At 42.0% G+C, this 24,593-nt stretch overlaps 1 protein-coding gene across 2 annotated transcripts in view; it reads right to left on the minus strand.

The window, feature by feature from the left end:
• Nucleotides 1–2,072: 2,072 nt before the first annotated feature.
• The window catches only part of MYO5B (myosin VB), a 230,548-nt gene continuing 208,027 nt past the window's right edge, over nt 2,073–24,593 (minus strand). For both annotated transcript variants that reach the window (XM_075840980.1, XM_075840976.1), the window contains 9 exons: nt 21,851–21,944; nt 21,213–21,356; nt 19,353–19,504; nt 18,225–18,314; nt 17,893–18,043; nt 16,966–17,254; nt 15,462–15,636; nt 13,190–13,270; nt 2,073–4,878 (listed from right to left, as the gene is read on the minus strand). In XM_075840980.1, coding sequence (XP_075697095.1) covers nt 4,726–4,878; nt 13,190–13,270; nt 15,462–15,636; nt 16,966–17,254; nt 17,893–18,043; nt 18,225–18,314; nt 19,353–19,504; nt 21,213–21,356; nt 21,851–21,944 — 1,329 coding nt within the window. In that variant the 3' untranslated portion in view covers nt 2,073–4,725. The remainder of the gene's footprint in view (nt 4,879–13,189; nt 13,271–15,461; nt 15,637–16,965; nt 17,255–17,892; nt 18,044–18,224; nt 18,315–19,352; nt 19,505–21,212; nt 21,357–21,850; nt 21,945–24,593) is intronic.

The following is a 24,593-nucleotide window of genomic DNA, read 5'->3' on the forward strand; positions in this document are numbered from 1 at the left end:
GAGCTGTCAGCTCTCCTGTGTGGTGTAGTATAGAGGAGCTGTCAGCTCTCCTGTGTGGTGTAGTATAGAGAACCTGTCCGCTCTCCTGTGTGGTGCAGTATAGAGGATCTGTCAGCTCTCCTGTGTGGTGTAGTATAAAGGATCTGTCAGCTCTTCTGTGTGCTGTAGTATAGATGATCTGTCAGCTCTCCTGTGTGGTGTAGTATAGAGGATCTGTCAGCTCTCCTCTGTGGTGTAATACAGAGGATCTGTCAGATCTCCTGTGTAGTGTAGTGTAGTATAGAGGATCTGTCAGCTCTCCTGTGTGGTGTAGTATAGAGGATCTGTCAGCTCTCCTGTGTGGTGTAGTATACAGGATCTGTCAGCTCTCCTGTGTGGTGTAGTATACAGGACCTGTCAGCTCTCCTGTGTGGTGTAGTATAGAGGATCTGTCAGCTCTCCTGTGTGGTGTAGTATAGATGATCTGTCAGCTCTCCTGTGTGGTGTAGTATAGAGGAGCGGTCAGCTCTCCTGTGTGGTGTAGTATAGAGGAGCTGTCAGCTCTCCTGTGTGGTGTAGAATAGAGGACCTGTCAGCTCTCCTGTGTGGTGTAGTATAGAGGACCTGTCAGCTCTCCTGTGTGGTGTAGTATAGAGGAGCTGTCAGCTCTCCTGTGTGGTGTAGTATAGAGGACCTGTCAGCTCTCCTGTGTGATGTAGTATAGAGAACCTGTCAGCTCTCCTGTGTGGTGTAGTATAGAGAACCTGTCCGCTCTCCTGTGTGGTGCAGTATAGAGGATCTGTCAGCTCTCCTGTGTGTAGTATAGGAGGAGCTGTCAGCTCTCCTGTGTGGTGTAGAATAGAGGACCTGTCAGCTCTCCTATTTGCTGCAGTAAAGAGGACCTGTAGGCTGTAGCTGCTGCAAGGGAGCAGCTAGCAGCATCAGGAGGGTCAACATGGCAATGGCGCTACTGGCCGCAGCGCGTCATGACGATGCACACGCACATCGCAGTGGTGGAAGTTTCTTCATGGTGAGGAGCCACCAGAGAGCTTGTTAGGCAATAAAGGGAGTGAGGTGGTGTTAGTGTGGGGCGAGTAAGCCACATGAGAGGCAGGAAACCCTGCGATAGCGAGCTACAAATAGAGTAGGCCTCCAGCCGATTTCTCTTGGATCTTGTTACTAAAGGTAGGAACCAACAGTGCCCTCCGGTAATTCTCTCTTCTTTGTTTATAGCCTGTACTAGTCATTGTTAACCCCCTGGATGCTCAGGTTGATCCTGCACGCGGACTAATGCCGGCCCTTGTCACCATCTACTGTTGCTGCCACTTGTTACACGGCAAGTTAAAGGTGTCGTACTGTACTGAAGAATTGAGTTGTTACCAGCCGGTTAGTCGTGTGTTGCTGGCAAGATTGAAAACAACAAAGCTTTCTCTTGTGGGCAGGTGGTCTTAAAAGGGCACCGCATTAATTAACAATGGACTTTGTTACACAATATCACAAGGCACTGTAGAATTTGTGCTGCTACCCAATTTGCACCTTCAGACGAGTCCACCAAGAGCGTGGCTTCCTCGAAAGAAAGCGATTAGCGCCAGGAAGTCCCAGAGGCACTTTAGGTCTTATGTTGTTCAACGGTCACTCACAGCGCAGCCAAGGGTGTAGCTCTATCATCAGTAATTTTGTGCAGTAGTGGGTAGCTCCCACCGGTACTGGCAAAGGCACAACGAGCTTCTGTGTGTGAGGACCGGTGCAACCACTCTCAGGAGGGACTTCTCCAGGGTTGATGGCGTCAATCTATGTTTGCACACACTGTCCTGAGATCGAGACAGTCATCGGTAACTGTTTTCCTGAAGTGTTCAGTAAAGTTTTTACCAAAGCTTTCTGCGTGTTTTTCCTGAGTTCAGAAGATTGTGGTTAATGATCCCTGAGGATAATGGCAGTAGGGGAAAAAAAAATCTGTCTCCCGGAGGCGGCAAGGATGAGGAACATTGTTTCTATATAGTTTGGATTGAAAAATAATCATAACATTTCCTTACAGGGCCCCACGGTTAAGTACTACGTCTCTGGATATGTAAATACACACATCATTTCAAGCCTTATGCATAAAACATAGAGAATTTATTTGTCCTTTTACATACTGTGCATTTCGACTCCTAGATAAGACATTGGGAACATTATATACATTGACATGTGAGTATATATTACAGTGCATTGTACACAGATTACACCTTATTATATATTTCCCTGGAGACACTGACAGATTCGTATGTGGACATACAGTGTAATACGATATCTGAGCTACTTCCTATGTCAAACGTGACCATACGACCACGCTGATTAAAAATGGCTGACCCTACCTCAATCCTGCCGGAGACGTTTGGTGCAGGAAGCTACTTTTGTGTGATTCGAGTGGCTTTGATTTAATTTATTTACGCATATTGCTGCTACTGTGACACCAAGGTGACACTTGAAGTTAAACCTTCATGCAACCCTTCATGTTCTGGACACAATGTGGCTCAGTACTGTTACTGGCACAAGTGGTATATAATAATTATGAAAAGTTACGCTAAACATTTATATAAAAGTAAAATCACATGTCATAAATAGAATAAACTTTACATTACTGTTATGATGGCAAATCTGTGGAACGATTTTGGCTCATGGCATGAAAGTGGAGTGTTTAATGCCATACAGGCCAGCAAGTGATTGGTCAGAAGTATTTAAAGGGGGAATCCATCCAAAATTGATCTTCTGATATGTCATAGATGTGTTGTTAAGAAGATAACTTCAATATAGCTTGGACCACCACCAATTTCCAGAATGAAGACGCCTCCGTTACTGGAAATCGGTGAGTGATGCAAAAGGGCTTTGGGTGCTCTATAGTTTTGGAATTAGCTTACAGACTTTATGTTGTGACCCATTCACACTTTTCTATGGTAAAAAACATACGTTTTGGGTGGATTTCCCCTTTAAAGTCAAAATCAAGCTACAACGGACACTCTTCCCAAGGGCTGAGATGGATACCATAACCCACATTCAGTAAGTCCAAGGACAAGTTGACCACTATAGGTGATAGGATGTCAATTTATTAATGGCTGCCCAGTATACTTTTTATATTATAGTATGCCCAGTGCTAATCTATATAATACAGAGGTGAAAATTTCACAATTGTCTAATTGTACAGATGTTACAGAGATGAATTTGCCCTTTAAAGTTTATTTCCAGAGGGGTTATATAAAACTGCTACAAGTATGCCACTCTCAAGAGGAGTTAGCTACTTCCTCCCTCACTGATGTCACCATTGAACTACACTTCCTAGCATACTTCCTTTTCAAATAAAAATCCTTGTAACCTTAAAGGACATTACAGTCTCTGGTTTGTCTGACACAACTTTTACACCATCCAGCTATGGATGACTGCAGAGGAGAACAGAAAAAAGGAGTTTGGCGGATGCTCCAGATGGCAGAAAGAACAGCCCCATGAAAGCTAGTATGGCTGCCAATCAGAATTGTCAGAAAGCTATTTCCTGTCCCAGAGAGACTGTTACTGATCAAGATTCAGGAGGACAGAAAAGGTTTTATTTTTGGCTGGCGCATTATCTCTCTGGGACTAATGGGTTATGATAAATCTCTAAATTAAGGATATGTACAATTTTACAAACAATTTTTTGCTAAAATACAAAATATAGCAACTATGACTTGGTACAAAATCTCTTACCGTTTTGTGTATGTAGCTTCAATGCAGATTTATGTGTCTTTATACAGACTACAAACACTGTGTTTAGCCTGATCCTGCAGTCATGTGTTACACCCTCCATTCTGCCTCCTCTTCTACTGACTGTAGGCTAGAAGAGGAAGCAGAGAGAGTGGAGTAACACATGACTGAGGGATCAGACTACTCACATGGTTTGTAGTCTGTAACCATGAATACACATAGATCTGCATAGGAGCTGTATACACAAAACGGTAGAAGATTTATCATTTTACATGCATTGTGCTCTTGTAGCTCAGGGAACCTGGGTTCAACTCCGACCAAGTAGTGTGTCTGGGGAAATTAGACCGTGAGCCCCTTTGGGGACAGGGACTGACGTAAATGGTGACAATCTCTGTACAGTGCTAGAGATAGGTTAGCGCTATATAAACATATATAAATAAATCAGAGTAACAAAAAATAGTTGTACAATTGCACATACCCTTTGAGATATAGTAGTAGGATTACATGCGGTACTGTGTAAAACCACATGGTTATAATCACCATGAATTGTGTCAAATAATAAACTCTGCTACATCTGTAACTGTTGCTTTAAATATCAAATATATATTTACAGCAAAATGTAGATAATTAAAGTCTACCTGTGTTTCACCAGAAATACTGTCCTGCATCCGATAAATAATATTTTCATGTTTCAGCCTGACACCAAAATTCTAACATTTGTCGAGTGGGTACAAAAAGTGGAGAAGTCAACGGCCCATTCATAGTCTCAAAAGCTTCTATTCCTCCATCATTTAGTTTTTGTGCATCTGGAGAATCACTGCACGATGTAAACATTTTATACCGTTTTTACAGGATTTTTTTTCTTTATAAAATAATAAAATTTTCATTGCAAAAAGGATAAAATAAAATCGGCTTCTGCGGAGATTGAAACTTTTTCTCTTCCTTAGGATGTGCTCTTGGTCGTTAGATTTTACATATCTATATTTTTTATTTTTTCCTAGATTATAATTTTGTTAAAAAATAAAGATGGTCTTTTTAAACTTTGTTGAGGAACTTGAGACTGAGGGAGTCGGGTATATGAACAGTGTCCAGGGTGATTAATGATGGGTTAAATGGGAATAAAACCGGGAACATGTACTTGGAGTCTAGCAGCAGCTGGGGAGGGTCTTTTCGGTCCTGTAACTGGGCCTAGGAAAAAATGGAAAATATGTAGAGATTACTAATGAGAAAAAGAATTATAATAAATGAAAATAAAATTAATTATTAATAATTCATTTAGAAGAAATCCAGGATGCAACTAATAGTAGGAACACTTCTCGTAAGTAATTTCAGCCCCACGTGCGGTATTAGGTCAGCTTCTGTATGCCCATTTAAAAAAATAAAAACCTGGTCAATGGTTGGAATTCCCATTAAAGTACATCCCACCATTAAATGAGACAACCCCTTTACATATGCCCTATTAGGGGTCCACGCGGGACCTCCCTCTATGAGCTAGATGCAATACTACATTCTCCCTGTAGTGGCCGCTGCAGGGGAACTAAGCAGATGCGGGATAGATGCTAGGAGTGAATTTCCCTCTTGTGGGGAGTATAACTGATCACCACTGGGATTTGTCATATATATTTTTTTGCTTTTTAACCTCCTGTGTTTCAAGCGATTACTTAGCATCTTACTGATTTTATCAGGTTATCGGCATATTCATCAGGGAGAAGGGTTTTAGTCTGCAAGCACACAAAATGAAGCGCCATAAGGGCTCATTCAGACGAGCGTAAAACTCGTCCGTGTGCTGTGCGTGACCCATTGATTTCAAATGGTCCATTCACATATGCAGGAGTTTTCACGCAGCGTGTCCATTGCGTGAACCACACTGCATGTCCTATATTGCTGCGTTTTCACGCACCTACGCGCCCATTGAAATCAATGGGTGCGTAAAAATCATGCACAGCACACGGATGCACATCCGTGTGCTGTGCGTGATTTGTGCATCAATTCCATTGAAAAAAAAGATCTCATTTAGCCTAAGAGCATTTAGTAGAGAACTTAATTTGTGCCGATTCATAGAAACACTCGTTCCCGATCATTGCCCTATGTAAACGAGCAAACGCTCGTTCATCAGCTAATCGCATCTTTTATGGGAACGAAAAAATGGTCGCTAGTCGGCAGCACATCTCCCTGTGTAAACAGGGAGATGTGTTGCCGTCATGATGCAAACGTATGGGGAAGAATGATCGTAGTAAAAAGATCTTCAGAGCGAGTATCCTCTAACGTTAGGAGCTTAGACTGTAAGGGCACGTCCGGACGTGGCAGAGTTTTTCCGCTGCAAATGTTGGTGCAGATTTGGGGCAATTTTGCAACGAATCTGCACCAACATTTGCATATTTGACAGGTAATTCAGACGTTGCAGAAAAGACAGCGGACTTGCCACAGATTTCAGTTTTTGCATTGCAAAGGCTGAAATCCGCAGTGAAATTCTGCACCGCAGTCTATGGTCCGCAGCAGAGTTTTGTATAAAACAACTGTAAAAAACATCCGCTGGAGAATTCCATTGCGGACTGTCCGCAGCAATTCCGCCACGTCTGGACGTGACCTAATAACCACTGGGAGTTTCCTAGAGATTTAATACCAGTATCCATTTCAAGACCGCAGTGAGCGTGGTCAGACCAAGAATATATATCCCAGCTGAGTATATACTATGAGACTTACCAATAAAAATATCTATACTTGTATAGTACCAACGGTAGATATAATTTTTCATTGCCCATATACCATGCCAGTTAGATTTGACAACCTCCTCCCTAATATCTTGCCTAATTGAGCCACGTGGCATACCGTAATAAAATTTCCTACATAAATTACGTAGCCAGATTGCTGTCCCTTTTCTATTAAGGTCTCAATAAAGGACAAGTTCACTTATGTATATGGGGAATCCTGAATCAGACAGTTGAAAGCTATGTACACCTTTGAAAACATTATTTTTTTTTGGTTTTTTTTTTTTATTGAAAATGTTCATCAGCGTGTTTGGTGCAACTTTCTAATTACTTTTTATTAACCCCTTGAGAACCAAGCTCATTTTGGCCTTCAGGACCAAACCCATTTTATTCAAATCTGACGTGTCAATTTATGTGGTAATAACTTGGGAATGCTTTGATGTATCCAAGTGATTCTGAGATTGTTTTTTCGTGACATATTGTACTTTATCTTAGTGGAAAAACTTGTTCGATAAATTCATTGCTTATTTGTGAAGAACAACAAAAGTAATACGACACATAAAAAAGTTACTATTTCACATTTCCCATATGTCTACTTTATGTTGGCATAATTTTTTGAACATTTTTTTATTTTTCTCACATTTTCCAGAAAATTTCAAAAGGCTATATTTTCAAGGACGAGTTCAGTTCTGAAGTGGCTTTGAGGAGCCCATATATTAGAAACCCCCATAAGTCACCCCATTTTGAAAACTGCACCCCTCAAAGTATTCAAAACAGCATTCAGAAAGTGTTTTGACCCTTTAGGCATTTCACAGGAATCAAAGCAATTTAGAGGTGAAATTTATCAATTTCATTTTTTTTGCCAGAATTAATTTGTAAAACATTTTTTTCTGTAACACAGAAGGTTTTACCCAAGAAATGCAACTCAATATTTATTGCCCAGATTCTGCAGTTTTTATAAATATCCCACATGTGGCCCTAGTGTGGTAATGAACTGAAGCACCGGCCTCAGAAGCAAAGGAGCACCTAGTGGATTTTGGGGCCTCCTTTTTATTAGAATATATTTTAGGCACCATGTCAGGTTTGAAGAGGTCTTGTAGTGCCAAAACAGTGGAAACCGCCCATAAGCGACCCCATTTTAGAAACTACACCCCTCAGGGAATTTATCTAGGGGTATAGTTAGCATTTTGACCCAACAGATTTTTTGCTAAATTTATTTGAATTAGTCTGTGAAAATGAAAATCTACTTTTTTTTCTGGAAAAATATAGAATTTTCTAATTGCTGCAAGGAATAAAGGAGAAAAAGCACCCCAAAAGTTGTAAAGCTATTTCTCCTGATTACGGAAATACCCCATGTGTGGTCATAAACTGATTTTTGGACCCACGGCAGTGCTCAGAAGGGAAGGAACGCCATTTGAATTTTGGAGCACAGATTTGACTGGAATGGTTTTCTGTGCCATGTTGCGTTTGCAATGCACTGGAGGGACATAAACAGTGGAGGCCCCCAAAAAGTGACCCCATTTTGGAAACTACACCCTCAAGTAATTTTTCTAGTGGTATAGTTTGCATTTTGACCCAACAGATTTTTCGATGAATTTATTGGAATTAGTCTATGAAGATGAAAATCTACTTATTTTCTGAAGAAACACAGAATTTTCTAATTATTACAAGGAATAAAGGAGAAAAAGCTCCCCAACATTTGTAAAGCAATTTCTCCTGATTACAGGAATACCCCATGTGTGGTATTAAACTGCTGTTTGGACCCACGGCAGGGCTACGGAGTGAAGGAGCGCCATTTGGATTTTGCAGCACAGATTTAGCTGAATTAGTTTCTGGGGGCCATGTTGCATTTTCAGAGCCCATGAAGTACCAGTACAGTAGAAATTCCCCAGGTGTGATCCCATTTTGGAGACTATACCCCTCAAAGAATTAAAATAGAGGTGTAGTGAGCATTTTGATCGCTCAGGGTTTTTTTTAGATTTTATTAGAATCGGGACCTAAAAATGAAAAAACTATTTTTTTCCCAATAATATGTAGTTTTAGCTCATAATTTTTCATTTCCACAAGGAATACAGGAGAAAAGACACCCCAAAATTTGTTACACAATTTCTCCTGAGTAGGGAAGTACCCCACATGTGGTTATAAACTGCTATTTGGACACACGGCAAGGGTCTAAAGGGAAAAAGCGCAATTTAGTTTTTGGAGTGGAGATTTTACAAAATTGTTTTTTGACGCCATGTTGCATTGTGTTGAGGTACCAGTACAGTGAAAACCCCCGAGAAGTGACCCCATTTGGCAAACTACACCCTTTTAAGGAATTTTATCATGAGGTGTAGTGAGCATTTTGACCCCACAAGTTTTGCAGAAATTAGTACACAATAGATGGTGAAGATTGAAAATTGCCATTTCCCACATATATGCTATTTCAGTGCCCAATGTGTTGTGCCCAGCTTGTGTCACTGGAGACACACACCCCATAAATTGTTAAGTGGGTTCTCCAGAGTACAGTAATACCCTATATGTGGTCATTTGGGCACACTGCCAGGCCTAGAAGGGGCGCGATTTGGCTTTTGGAGAGCACATTTTGCTTGGTAGTAGTTTTGTTTAGTGTTTTACTAGTGTTTGAGTTTATAATGTGGAGGCATATGTACATCAGGGTATATGTAAACTGGGCGGAGTACATCAGGGTATATGTAAGCTGGGCGGAGTACATCAGGGTATACGTAAACTGTGTGGAGTACATCAGGGTATATGTAAGCTGGGCGGAGTACATCAGGGTATATGTAAGCTGTGAGGAGTACATCAAGGTATATGTAAGCTGTGAGGAGTACATCAGGGTATATGTAAGCTGTGAGGAGTACATCAGGGTATATGTAAGCTGTGAGGAGTACATCAGGGTATATGTAAGCTGGGCGGAGTACATCAGGGTATATGTAAGCTGGGCGGAGTACATCAGGGTATATGTAAGCTGGGCGGAGTACATCACGGTATATGTCTGCTATGCGGAGTACATCAAGGTAGGATGATGTAATAATGGGGTAAATTAATAATAAAATTAATTATCCCTGGATAGTGAGTGACGGCCGCTTTGAACCAATCCTTCATGCACAGGCCGGATTTTTGGGTGCAGGAGTCGCACTTCTAAAGGGTGTCTGTGGTATTGTATAAAACATCCGCACCCCAGTATTGCCTAATCTTTGACTTCTTCACTAGCCCCATATGTAGCACAGACCCCAAAATGTCATAGTTTCCGCTGCATTTACAGGGTCTACCAGTGGGGGCTGCAAATGATGACGTGGGGTTTTAGGTGAAGAACTGCTGCACATATAAATTAGTCTGGGCCGTCGTTTTGCATTATTGCGTTCAGAGAGTCATAACGTTTTATTTTTCCGTTGACAAGTTTTTATCAGTATCATTTTGGGGTACATGCAATTTTTTTTGATCAGTTTTTAGTAAATTTTTTGTGAGGTGAGGAGACCAGAAAACAGAAATTCTCTCATTGTTTTTTATAAATTATTAACGGCGTTCTCTGTGCCGTATAAACAACATGTTTACTTTATTGTGCGGTTTTTGATACGATTACGGCAATACCAAATTTATATCGTTTTTATAGGTTTTACTACTTTTACACAATAAAAATGCTTTTTACTAAATGAAATAATGTTGTATTGTCACCATATCCTGAGAGCCATAACTTTTTTATTTTTTTGTCGACGGAGCGAAGTGAGGGCTTGTTTTTTGTGCGACAAGCTGTAGTTTTTATTGGTAGCTTTTTGGGGTATTTGCGACTTCTTGATCTATTTTTATTAAATTTTCTTGGAAACAACGTGACCAAAAAAGGAATTTCTGCCATTGTTTTTTATTTTATTACGGTGTTCAACGTGCTGGTTAAATAATGTGATATTTTTATAGTTCAGGCCGATACGAACGGGGCAATAAATATTATGTATATTTTTTTCATTTTTTCTAATTATAAAGGACATGATCATGGAAACAGGGTGGGTTTTTATTAGATGAATAATAATTATTATTTTTCATTAGATAAAACTTGTATGTGTTTATTTTTCTAAAACTTTTTTTTTTACACTTAGTAGGGGACTTGAAGATCTGATCTTCTGATCCCCTGTACATTACATTGCACTACTTATCTTACAACTGACAGTCAGTCAATTAGGTCCTGCCTAGTTGTCTTCCGTCCCTGGCCGACCAGGAAGTCGTGGCTACGCTTCCTGGTTGCCATAGCAACCATCGGCACCTAAAGATTATTTGCGGGGGGCCAACAGGGTGCACCTCTGTATCAATCACTTAAACGCCGCTGTCGCTATTGACAGCAGAATTTAAGGGGTTAAACGACGGCGATCGGAGAGAACAGTGATCGCCGCCGTTGCAGTGGGATGTCGGCTGTATACGCCCATTTGCGGGAAGGGGTTAATAAAAAGTTTTTTTTTGGTTTTTTTTTACATGTCTTTTTCTGATCTCCTCACGGATTTCACAGAAATGAGGAGATCAGAGAAAGTGACAGGAGCTTTCTCCTGTTTACGACGTCACAGACGGCTGTGATTGGTCAGTCTCTGAAGACTGACCAATCACAGCAATCGCCGGCATGCGGGCCTGCTGATTGGTCCCCAGGCCGGTAACAGAGACGGTTGGCTGTCAATAACAGCTGCCGTCGCTGTGTTATCACTATGTGATTTCACATAGTGACCAGTTATTCCTGCTCCGAAATAGTAAGGCGCAGGTCTGCTTCAATAAGCGGCGTGTGCTGTACTATTGCGGCGCAGGTACACAAGAGGTTAAACATTATTTTTACTTTTAGAGATACAGCTGCTTTGTATCCTGTATACAGAGCAGCTGTATCTTGCGCTGAGACCTGAATCCGTCTGGTCAGCGGCACTGACGGGTTCAGTGTTGGCGGGTTCTGCGTGTCTGCGACATGCAGAATCCATCTGTTATCGATCACATCTAAGTTATGAGCTTTGATGTGATTGGTAGCAGCTCGATCCTGGACCCCGATGATACTGGACCCGTCAGTCCCGCTGACCTGACGCATACAGGTTTCATCGCATGATACAGCTGCTCTATATACAGGATCCAAAGCAGCTGTATAAAAAGTCATTACAAAGTTGCACCAAAACCAATGATAGACATTTTTAACAAACAAAAAAACGTTTTCAAAAGGTGTACATAGCCTTTAAGAATAATCTACCTGCTGGTTCGGTCACTAGTCAACTACAAGAAAAATACAGATGTCAGATTTCTCCCCCGACCTCTCCAAACACATCACTGCCCATCCGAGTGTATATGTTTATTTCAGTGGTAGCCGATAATCTCCAGGATTGGCTGTGATAGAATGTCTGGGGCAGGGGCGTAACTAGGAAAGACTGGGCCCCATAGCAAACTTTTGACTGGGGCCCCCCCCTCCCCTGGGAGTCACACAAACCCCCCACCCCCTTGTAGATAGTGCCTTTTTTACAGTCCCCCCTGTAGATAACGCCATACAGCCCCCCTGTAGATAACGCCATACAGCCCCCCCCTGTAGATAACGCCATACAGCCACCCCCTGTAGATAACGCCATACAGCCCCCTTTGTAGATATCTACAGAGGGGGACTATATGGCGTTATCTACAGGGGGGACTGTATGGCGTTATCTACAGGGGGGGACTGTGTGGCGTTATCTACAGGGGGGGACTGTGTGGCGTTATCTACAGGGGGGACTGTGTGGCGTTCTCTACAGAGGGGGCTGTATGGCGCTAACGCCATATAGCCCCAACTGTAGAGAACGCCATACAGCCCCCCCTGTAGAGAACGCCATACAGCCCCCCCTGCAGGGAACGCCATACAGCCCCCCTGTAGATAACGCCACACAGTCCCTCCTGTAGATAACGCCACACAGTCCCCCCTGTAGATAACGCCACACAGTCCCCCTGTAGATAACGCCATACAGCGCCCCCCCCCTGCAGGGAACACCATACAGCGCCTCCCCCTGCAGGGAACGACATACAGCGCCCCCCCCCCGCAGGGAACGCCATACAGCGCCCCCCCCCCCCGCAGGGAACGCCATACAGCGCCCCCCCCCCGCAGGGAACGCCATACAGCGCCCCCCCCCCCTGCAGGGAACGCCATACAGCGCCCCCCCCCTTGCAGGGAACGCCATACAGCGTCCCGTCCCCCCCCCCCCTTGCAGGGAACGCCATACAGCGTCCCGTCCCAAAAAAAATGTGACCTACAGTGTTGTTGTGTCCTACAAATAACATGCATCCCCTCTCCACAGGATAGGGGATACATGTGCGATCGCTGGCATTGATAGGGAGAACGGGGGACTGAAAGTCCCCCCAAGTTCTCCATAACTAACCTCTGACTTCCGGCATCTGTGTCGGCAGCTCAATAAAAATGAAAGGAGCGCTGGTCACGCATGCGCGCAAGCACGACCGGCGCTCCATTCATTTCTACGGAGAGGCCGACACAGACACCGGAAGTCCGAGGTTTGTGATGGAGAACTTCAGGGGACTTTCAATGGATAGGGGATACATGTCTTTTGTTTAATGGCAGAGCGGGGAGATACCTCCCTGCTCTGCCGTAGTGTTCAGTGGCGTCCCGTTGTAGCAGCCATAGCGGCTGCTAGCGGAGCCTGCGGCCATGGTGTGGGCCCGTGCCGGCGGGCGACACGGGCCCCCTCATGGCGTGCGCCCCGTAGCAGCCGCTACGGCCGTAGTTACGCCACTGGTCTGGGGGACAGTTGGGAGGCCACAAATATATATTAGATGAATGTAAACAAAGGTTTATGACTCACCTGAATACTCCTTATGAAAGAGACCGTCACGCGTTCCTCAAACTCATTGACTGGCGTGTACAAGTTCAGAATTTTTACTATCTGTTACAGGAAGAAAAATATAAATATTCAGACTAGTATATGCACTGAACACTTTTACGCTATGTTCTATAAAAACAATATGTAGTTAATATTATTTTTTTTTTGCTTTGTGCCTCTTCCTCCATCTCCCACAGGGATAACCTACAATTAACATTAAAGGGTATGTAAACTTTTGCATCTAATTTGTTGTATTTCTCCAATTCAACTAAATTACAAAGTGCAGCAACTTTGCAGATAGTCTTGATTAAAAATCGATCGTTTTGTGTATACAGCTCCTATGCATTTCCATGAAAACAGACTACAAACAAACTATGTGGTCTGATTCTGCAGTCATGTGGTACTTCACTTCCTCTGTCCCATCTTCTACAGTCTGTAGGTTATCAAGAAGTGGGGGGGGGGGGGGTCAGATGAAAGAGATTAACACTGCAGGATCAGACTACATACAGGGTTTGCTTGTAGTCTGTATCCATGGAGACAAGCAGGTCTGCATAGGAGATTTTTAACCCTTTCACTCTGTATGAATTCAGAATCACCAAATATTTTTTTTCAGTTTTTCCATCGTCGTATTCAAAGAGCTATAACTTCTTTCTTTTTCCATCGACATAGCTGTATGAGGACTTCTTTTTTGAGGGATTAGTTGTATTTTGGGGTACATATAATTTTTTTTATTAACTTTTAGAAACTTTATTTTTGGGAAGAATAGAAAAAAAACAGCAATTCCGCCTTTGATCTATGCATTTTAAATTTTCGGCATAACACGCTACGATACCACTATGAAGATACCACATATGTAGAGGTTTTTTTTGTTTTACTACTTTTGCACAATAAAAACACTTTAAGAAAAATTATCTACTTTTGCATCGCCGCATTCCAAAAGCTGTAAATTTTTTATTTTTCCATCGATGTCACCATATGAGGCCTCGTTTTTTGCGAGACAAGATTACGTTTTCATTGGTACCATTATGGGGTACATGGGACTTATGGATTAACTTTTATTATTTTTGGGGGCTCAATGGAAAACATTTTAATTTTTATGTATTTTTTTACACCATTTATGGAAATTATTGTTGCTTTTTTTTTTAGGTAACGGTTCACCTTTATTAATTATTTTTATTTCACTTTAATTCATAATTTTTTTTGTCCCACTAAGGGACTTCATTATATGATGTTTTGATCGATTATACAATGCTTTGGTATACTATGTATACCAAAGCATTACTGCTTGTCATTGTAAAACTGACAGGCAATCTATTAGGCCATGTCTCTGGCGCAGCCTAATAGACATATAGCCAGGGCAGGACCGGGGGCCTTTGTTAGGCCACTGGCTGCCATGGCAGCCAATCGGTGGCCCAAGATTGCATATGCGACAGAGGGAGCTCCCTCTCTCTGTTATTCCGTTAGATGCCGCGCTCGCTATTGCCTGCAGCAAAACAGTCACGATTGAAGGAAACTGATCACTACCGTTAAAGCGGGAGCACGGCTCTCATGAGACAGCGGAGCACCTGCTCCAGCCTGCACGGGACACCCATGCAGGACTTAGACTAGACAGCCATGAAAAGACAGCCTAGCCTAAGTCCCGTTCATGACCACCAATACACCTTTACAAGGCGGTCACGAACAGGTTATTTAAGATAATTTGCAAAGTTGCTTCACTTTGTCTTTTGGATATATTGGAGCAATTATAAATTGGTGTCAAGATCACAGAGGTGCATGGTTCGTTACAGGTACCTTACATTACCGGAATTCGTCCGGTCAGCGTAACTGACTGGTTCAGGTCAGCGGTGCGGACGGGTGCATGTGATCGATAACAGATCGATCCTGCGTGTTGGACCCGCTGTTACTGAACTAGTCAGTGCCACTGACCTGACGGATTCAGGTCTCAGCGCACGATACAGCTGCTCTGTATACAGGATACAAAGCAGCTGTTTCTAAAAAAGTTACAATTATTTTAAGAAAAAATATTTAGAAAGTTGCACCAAACACACTGTTCTATATAAAAAATAAAAGTATTTTTTTTCAAAAGGTGTACATAGCCTTTAAGTACCAAACTGGGTTTAAGTTTTATATAGAAAGGACGAAATTTTTATTGCTTGGAACCGACTGACAAATAAAGCAATGGTGATAAGCCCCTTTTCCGCGTAGTTGTTACACGTATGGTCACCAATTATGCAGTGCCAGATCCTTCACTCACTTGCTGTGTGGTAAGAGCCGTGCACAGGGAGCAAATGGCCTCCGAATCCTCCTGCGTTTTCTTCTTCAGCTGCAGGAGTTGTGCTGCATGGATAAGCGGTTCCATGGTCTGTGCGGCTCCACTATTGTGGAGGTTCTTCCCCCGGAGCCACTCCTCCAGCTGACTGATGTTATACCTGCACAAGACAACACGAGATATGATCACAAACATTCAATATACCAGGCACCGGCCTAAAGCTGGACGTAGATGGAAAGATTCTTCAACCAATGTAAACAAGTATTGTCCCCCTGAATCAATAGGATTTTCTAATGTGTACTAAGCAGCTCTACTGTCCCTTAATGTCTGCTGTTGGAGTAACTTGCCTGTTTCCTTGTCTCCGATAGGAGATAAGCAGCGCCATATGTGTGTGGTACCCGCTTCTCCCTAAAAATTAAACATGCTTGTTCAGCCACCAGATTTCTTCTAGTTAGCAGGCGCTGAAGGGAACGGAGAGGTGGAGCCCCCTATATGGTCGAGGCCCCTTGCTTCTTTTGCCCCTGGTTGAACCTTGGCGTTGATCCCATATGTATTTTTCTTGGCCGATAAAATAAAAGCTACAATTGGATTTTTACTAATGACCGTGAAGACAAATGTTGAAGCCGACATGAATAGTATTCTGCCTGATGGAGCCGATTTCCATTGGTTGGATGCAATCGGTTTAGTCCCATAGACATGACAATTATTGTAAAGTCATTCGGCTCATTAATGATTATCTTGAATCTATAGAATTTTTAAATCGGCCATTGTTCTAACATTTTTTCCCCGTTTTTGTTATTTTGTTCTACTGAAAGGCCCATACATAAGGTCACTATCAGCATCTTAGCCAGCAGGTGGCGCTATGTTATACATTTAACTGTATAAACTTGTATTAAAGGTTTTCTGGTTTTATGTAAATTAAGTTTAATCGTATAATGAAAAGTTATGCAACTTTCTAATATACTTTATGTTTTACTTGCTAACCATCTAGAAGATCTCTTGCGGTCACTGAATAGGAACATTCTTGATTACATCTAGAGGCTAAAAGAATTGTATAGACCTCATACTTCTCACAGATGAGTTTGTTACAATTATATCCAGTCTAGACAATACTCTGTGTGCTAAACAGTCTGAACTTCATGTTGATAAATGTTACCTGCACTGATACAATGTAGCAAACTATCAGGACAGGAGAGATATTTATGCAGCTGATGTATTTAGCCCACAGAGGATTGTCTAGACTGGATTCAACTGCAGCAAACTCACTGCAAGCAAACAGAGGTCTTGTAAATGGGAAGGATTTAAAACAAAGAATGTTAGAAAGCTGTAGAACTTTCTACCATACAATAATTATGCTTCATTCAGATCAATCTGGAAAAACCCTTTAAAAGAAGTGTCTATGGACAGAGTATTATGAAGTTAGGACAGAAGAACACGAGGAATAAAATGGTGTGAACTGTGTAAGTCATTGGTTGTCGGCCATCATTACCGGAGCTGCATGCCAGTGCTCCAGGAGCAGACGTCCTTCCTCAGCAGGAGATTGTTCAGGGCTACTGCATTGATCATGTAGAAGAGCTGTTTGAAGACTTGTTGTATGATCTCTGGGTCCAGGCCGTGTTCACACATGATGCTGTTGAGTAAGTTCAGCTGACGAATCACAGCTTCCAGGCTGTACGAATTGTCACCTCCATCTACCATGCTGGACGACCTCTTCCGATAACCAGTTGGCTTCACCCCTGACAGACCTTGGATGCTTTCATTTTCCAACATGGCGGAAACTACAAAGGAAGGCAAGATAAATTAGTAGCGTACAGAGGATCCTACAACAAGGCTGTATACAGTTATGCTGGATAACAACATGGAAAGGACTGCAAGCTCTCAGTGGAGAAACTAGAATACATCTGGACTGAGTTGTGATGTGTGACTTCATGAACGAGCCCGTTCCATATAACCGGTCCCACAGCCCCCAGCTGATCGGCTGTTATTGGCAGTAGAAATCCTAGTAATACTGTATGGACCTCTGGGAAGCCTTTCCCTTCAAAGCTCAGCTGTTTGTGCCGCGGAGCACTCCAGAGTGGAGCTGCAGCCTGGTCACGACTACTCTGCCCTCATGCCTGCCAGCACACAATCTACTTCTACCCTTCCGCTGAGGTGCATATCCTAAGTGGTTTTCAAGAGAATCACGGCATGTTCGCTTTACATTCTAATTTTTCCTGTAAGCTTATGTTCATACATAGCACCCAATTAACTGAAGTGTAAAGCATGAGGGAAAGACAGAGAACTATGTTGAACCTTTCATGAGACATTAGGTGGATTTCAGACTGTCTGTCTAGGATAACCTGGCACCAGAGCGGTCTGGTTGTGCTTCCGTCCTGTGTACATAGAGGTCATCCAAGAGTCCATCCTATTTTCTTACCTATCATTGGCTGCAATAGGCCTTCAGCAATCTTTATGAGCTGCTGGTAGATCTGGATGGACAAATCACTGAGGACCTGGCGGTACTCTGTGAGGTCGAAGTTGCGGAGGCAGTGATCATTCTGCTTAGAAGAGTTGCTGGTCATAAAACCCTGGCGAAAAAAAAATAATGGGATTAACCTATTAAACGACGACGTGATAATTAGATTCATATGTTCAGGAAAGGGCAACATAGTGTGACTGTACGCTTCATGGTAACCGCTGTTGACCCATCGCCCTCTCTAGAAGTTGTAGAACCATCGAACTTTACTCATCAGAAGAGAGGGCACTCACCTCGTCCCCGCTGTATTGCTTCAGACAGTGAAGGAGACGACTGGAATTTGACAGCCAGAAGGACGTCATTTGGAAATCTTCGTTTTGTTTCTGTAAACCACAAAGAGCAAAGTCATAATATTACACAACGTACACATCTCAAATATTTTTGCAACTTAAAGAAATGATTGAAGTGTTGCGGTTTCTCAAAAATATACAAAAGGAAGCAATAAGCATCATAACAAAAATTAGCAACATGCCCAGGAGTTACCAGAGACAAAATTGTGCCGTTCTGTTATTCTTCCTGGAAATGTTTGAATACATTTTACAACCAGGTGTTAACATTTTCCTTGTCAACGAGACACGTCTCTATACACTCTGTCCAATTAGTGGTGACATAGTGAGACTGTTTAGGGACACATCAATTTATTCATACATTTCCAGGAGGAGTAATAGGAATGGCGCCAAGCAGAGTTCTAAGAAAAGATGCTCCAGAATTATTATGTCAGGAGAGCTGACAGGACCTCTTTAATGCCTATACATAGGTTGGGATTAATAGCTACACCTGAGCCTCATTTTTAATGGATCCATCAAAATAGATATGGATCCAATAAAACACACAAATATATACACACACACACACACACACATATATATATATATATATATATATACACACACACATATATATATATATATATATATATATATATATATATATATATATATATATATACACACACACACACACACACACACACACACACACACACACACACACACACACATATATATATATATATATATATATATATACACACACACACACATGGGAATCTCCTACATTTATGTCATATCCGCATATGTCATGTCATAAATGTTCGCTAGAGATGCGGGTACCACCTCTTGGAGTTACGAGATGGCTATGTTTTCCAGAATCAGCCCAGCACGCTTTGCTACATTGTTTCCGGAACTCCCATAAAAGTGAATGGCAATTCCGTGAACAGCGTAGCACAGCGAGCTACACCGTTTCCGTAGAGTTCAGGAAACAACGTAGCTCTGGGATATAATACAGTTTGTATAGTCCAAATGCCTACAACCTCCCTGTACACACTGGGCACCACATGCATCTCACAGTTATGACCATACCTTGAGCACTTTCTTAATGCCATTGATGGTGGAGGTGAGGAGAGAATGAACCTTCTGGTCATCATTAACGTAGTCTGCGTGTCTGATACACATAAAGAGGATGTACGCAGGCAGGCACGGCACGCTTGTAGATATCAATTGTGGCTTCAGATCTGAGAAAAGAAGAAAGGATCTGTGAGCGGATGTAATAATTATTTCCCTGTCAGACATTTAGTAGTCTACAACCTAAACAACAACCTCACACCAAGAGTGGCGTGTACTGGGGTCCCTTTTAATGTATAGACCTAAAAACGAACCAAAGATGGGACATGACCCTAAAGCAAGTAATGTACTCCAAAGATAAAAGTACAAAAAATCTTTATTATATATAGTAACAATAATAAATAATGAGAAAAGAGATCTGATACAATAAACACGGAGACATAAACAACAGGGTCAGATGAAAAAGACCAGAACCAACAGAATCAACCGTCCACTAGAGACCTAACACACGCTCAATTATAGGTAAGTAATTAGTAAACCCGGGGGTATGGGGAGGTTAGTCCCATACATAATGCCAAGTAATCAGCTAGATGAACAACGTGTAAAGTATGTCAGTATGAGTAGCCTGCACAGCATATGGTGCATGTATCAGTACGTGCGCAATCTATACAAAATAGTAGGTAGTACGTGACAAGTTTAAACTGGAAAACATATGCAAGTAGTATGAAGGCTCAAATAGCCAAGAGAAATATGACTGGCTGAAATAGCACAATACTGTGGAGGCTACAAAGGGCTGAAAAAACCTGTGCACATACCCAGAGACATGATGAGGAGCGTAGAGGATCAATGAAGTGGATGGGTGAATGAACGCCATTTAGTAGTCTACAGACTGATAATCTAATTTTGTCTATGTCCCATTTGCAGAATACAGACTAACAAAAACAGTGGTCTACAGTTTGCTGAGGAATCGGGGCCACTACCTAACTCTATTCACAAGTTGGTTAAAGGGGTTTCTAAATAGAGACAACCCATTTCAGATTAAAACCAGAGGGACAGATTTATTAAGACTGGTGAAAGCTGCAACTTTCCGCCTGCCATGCATCCCAATTGTGAGTTAATGACCGCGACTAATTGATAGTCACCGGTCTTTTCTCCCCACTGGGTCCCGTTCTCGGCTCATACGAGGTACTAAAGCCGGGCAGCGTCAGTACCTTGAATTTTTCTATTAGGTATGTACATATGGGGGCATTATACTGTGTACGGGAGGGAGGGGGGCATTATACTGTGTACGGGAGGGAGGGGGGCATTATAGCTACGCCATTAATCACTCACATCTCCTTGCTCAGTTTCTGGCTGTGGGCGGGGCTCTATGTGGGCGGGGCTCTATGTGAGCTTCGGACACCATGTCCTTCTCGGTTATATAATAGATGCAGCTTCTTTTGCATTAAACCAGAAAATCGATATCTGTTATCCTGAGTGTGTTTTAGTCAAGGAAATAAAATCCCTGGTGACCACAATGTACCATCCATGTCACAGGCAGGACAGTGTGGGGACCCCACCAAACAGATCATCCCTATCTTTGCTTCCTGGATCCTTGTAAGTTTGACATATCGGGAGGGGAATATTGGGGTTAACTGCAATCTTCTCTAAATTTCTAAGAAGTTAGCAGAGTTTGCTTTTAAAGGGGTCGTACAGGATTAGAAAAACTTTGCAGCTTTCTTTTAAAAATAGCGCCACACCTGCCCACAGGTTGTGTATGATATTGCAGCTCAGCCCCATTAACTACAATGAAGCTGAAGACACAACCTGTAGACTATGTACTGTTTTTGGAAAAATAGCAGCCATGTTTTTCTCATCCTGTACAAAAACATTCCTGACCTAAAATGAGGTTCCTGATGAGAAGAGGCTCATCCTCCTTGTAAAACTCCAACATTCCTTGGAAATCCTTCTCGATGCGCTGCACTGTCACCTGACGGCTCAGTTCCGGCCGCTTCCTCTCCGGTTGAATGATGTCTGCCGATCCTGCACACCATAAAGGACATATAGGGTTAGTAGGTTTCACAGACCGTTCTGGCACGCACCGATTGTGGACTTTAGGCTATGTCCACCTTTCAACCAATTTTCTTTATTGCCCGAATGCATCTAAAATTGAAAAAAATCTGTAACTTTGTCTATATCCTACTGTTTGGTGTATACAGCTCCTGTGCAGACCTATGTGTCTCCATGCATACTTACATCTGCCCCTTACTCCAAAGTACACTTGATAGATTAGCAAGAATTAGGGGACAGATGGAAAATAGTAACACAGTACTGGAGGATCAGACTACACAGAGGGTTGGCTTGCAGCCTTTAGTTGGACACACATAGATCTGCATAGGAGCTGTATACACAAATGGATGTTTTTAATCAAGACTATTTGTAAAGTTGCACTTTTTACATTACATGCATTGGAGTTATGCAGAAAATTGGTTATAAAGGCAGACGTACCATTTCGCTGAGCAGACATCTTGCATTACCTTCAGATTCTTGAACTTTCTTCAGATAAATCTTCAGTTGTTTTTTCAGCTTCTTCTCATTCTTCTCGGACTTCTCCAGCAATTCTTTCAGGTCCTGATGAAAAATGTGAGAATGTTACTTCTTCATCAGCTCTTATATTTTCTATTGGAGAATATGTCTGACTACAGTACATACACGACTCACGAGGACAATGGTAGAGTCCTGTAATAGGACTATTTATATCACATCCTGTATGAACAGGATTTCTGAACCATACATTGCCGGATTAAAGGACCTAAACGGTATTTTCTTCTGTAGTGTTCTACTTCTACATTGGACTATACTGTCCTGTGCTCTATACATAACACTACATAACACTATTTCAGACTGTTGCGGAGATGATGGTGGTCTTCTTATTCTTTAACTAGCTGTGCCCGCGACTTTGTACGCGCAGGCCACTGAAAAAGGTACCGATGCCGTTTTTTATAAGTATACCCCTAGCCTTGGACTATACTCAAAACAAAAGTGAAAAAAACACAAAGACAATAAACAAGCTTCAATTAAAAATAGTTTTCTTTCAGTAGTCAGGTTCACTGTCGGGTGCCGTTACATCGTTTTGGTGGGCTTAAATTTCTAAGGAGAATTATGGTGACGCCGACTTTTAAATAAATGTTGTGTGACGGAAGACCGGTGTAGTTTACATTGTTGTGAGGCAGCAGGTGGATGATAGCAGCGATCTGATTGGTTGCTATATCTCCTTATTATGTGTAAAAATCAACTTGTAGACAATTGTGGAGCTGTTGTCCATAACAACCAATCAGATTACAGGGTTTTTTTTCTGAGGCAGCTTGGACAATGGAAGCAGAAATCTGATTGGTTATTTTATCTCCCTTTTATGTGCAAGAACCAAAATAAACATTCCAAATGTTGGAACTTTTGTCCATAGCAACCAATCAGATTGTAGTTTACATTCTTGTGAGGCAGCAGGTGAATGATGGCAGCGATCTGATTGGTTGCTATATCCCCTTACTATTTGTAAAAATCAATGTACACAGATTTTGGAGCTGTTGTCCATAACAACCAATCAGATTACAGTTCTTTTATTCTGAGGCAGCTTGGACAATGAAAGCAGAAACCTAATTGGTAGTTATATGTGCCTCCGATGCATAAAAAAACAATATAGACGAAAGTTGGAGTTGTTGTCCTTAGCAACCAATCTGATCACAGCTGTAATTTGTCTGAGGCAGCTTGAAAAATTTGCAGCAATCAGATTGTTATATAAGGGAGAGGTTGCAACCAATCAGTATAGATGAAATTTGGAGCAGTTGCCCATAGCAACCTACTGGTGTCTATTTTTCCAAGACAATACAAAATAAAAGTAAAAGTATGATTGGTTGCCATGGTTTTGTTGTTGTTGTACTAATGCAATGTAAATGAAATTTTGAAAACATTAAATTCGCATATCTTCTGATTGAGTGAACCGATTGCGTTGAAATAAAAACGAAATGTTACTTCAAGTTGACCCCTATGTTTTTCTAAAAACTCTATCCGAATTGGGTCAGTAGTTTTTACATGATGCGTGAACAAACAAGACAAAAATTCCAAAAATGATCTTAATGCATTCTTTCACCTATCCTTCATCCCCCCAATTATTTTTTTTCGCAAGTATTTTCAATGTACAGAAACGCAAAGATTACAGTTTTATTATATGTAGAGATTAATGTCTAATGCACACGACCGTGTTTTTTGTTCACGAGCTAGCCGCAATTTTGAGGCCCCATGTACACAACGGTGATGTTCACTTATCCATGTGGGGGCCGTGATTCCGGGCTAAAACTAAGGACATGTCATTTGACTGTCCATATTTGTGGCATGGACTCGCCCATAGAAGTCTATAGGGCTGTGAAAATTGCGGACAGCATACGGGTTGCCACCCGTGTGTCGTCCGCAATTGCTCTATACGTTGCCCAGTGACGCCAGGGAATTTATGGGATTCAGCAATCATGTGACCTACTCAGTGGGTTCCAGCCTTCCTTTTTTTTGCGGATCCATGAATACTGATGACAACTGGATGCACTATGGAAGTTTTTTTTTTACAAATAGACCGCAAATACATGCAACGTATACATTGTTTTGCAAACCACAAAATCACTATCGTCGTGTGCATTAAGCCCAGCTTCTTCATATTCCCGGTCTGACTTAGAGGCCAAGACATTTTGCTGGATTAGGATTTGCCTCAGTAATTTAGATTCAGAATGCCGTGTATATTCATCTGAAGTGAAGATTGTACTCCCCCAATTCATATTTGTAATATTGATGTTCAATCCTTAGGTTAAGACATCAATATGTAATTGGTGGGGGTTTGAGTCCCATTACCGCTGCTCAGCATGCAAAAAGGGGCCATGGCACTCGCTGAAGCGCAGTGTCCCTTCATTGTTTGACCAGGCACAGCACAATACATTTGGTTGTGGCTGTGTCTGGTATTGCAGCTCAGTCCCATTCAAGTAAATGGGGCTGAACTGTAGTACCACACACAGCCACAACCAAATTTATGGTGCTGTGCCTGGGTAAACAATGAGAGCACCATGGCTTCTTCACGCAGCTGATTGACTGGATGGGACCCCCAGCAATTAAATTTTAATGGCCGATACTAAGAATAGGCCATCAATATTACTTTACCGCATCACTCCTTTAAGCCTAAAAAAACACAATCATTTTCTATTAAAGGTGGATAAAGCCATTTTGCAGTTGTCATCCATGCAA

Source organism: Rhinoderma darwinii, chromosome 1, assembly GCF_050947455.1.
Source record: "Rhinoderma darwinii isolate aRhiDar2 chromosome 1, aRhiDar2.hap1, whole genome shotgun sequence".
NCBI classification, from domain to species: Eukaryota; Metazoa; Chordata; class Amphibia; order Anura; family Rhinodermatidae; genus Rhinoderma; species Rhinoderma darwinii.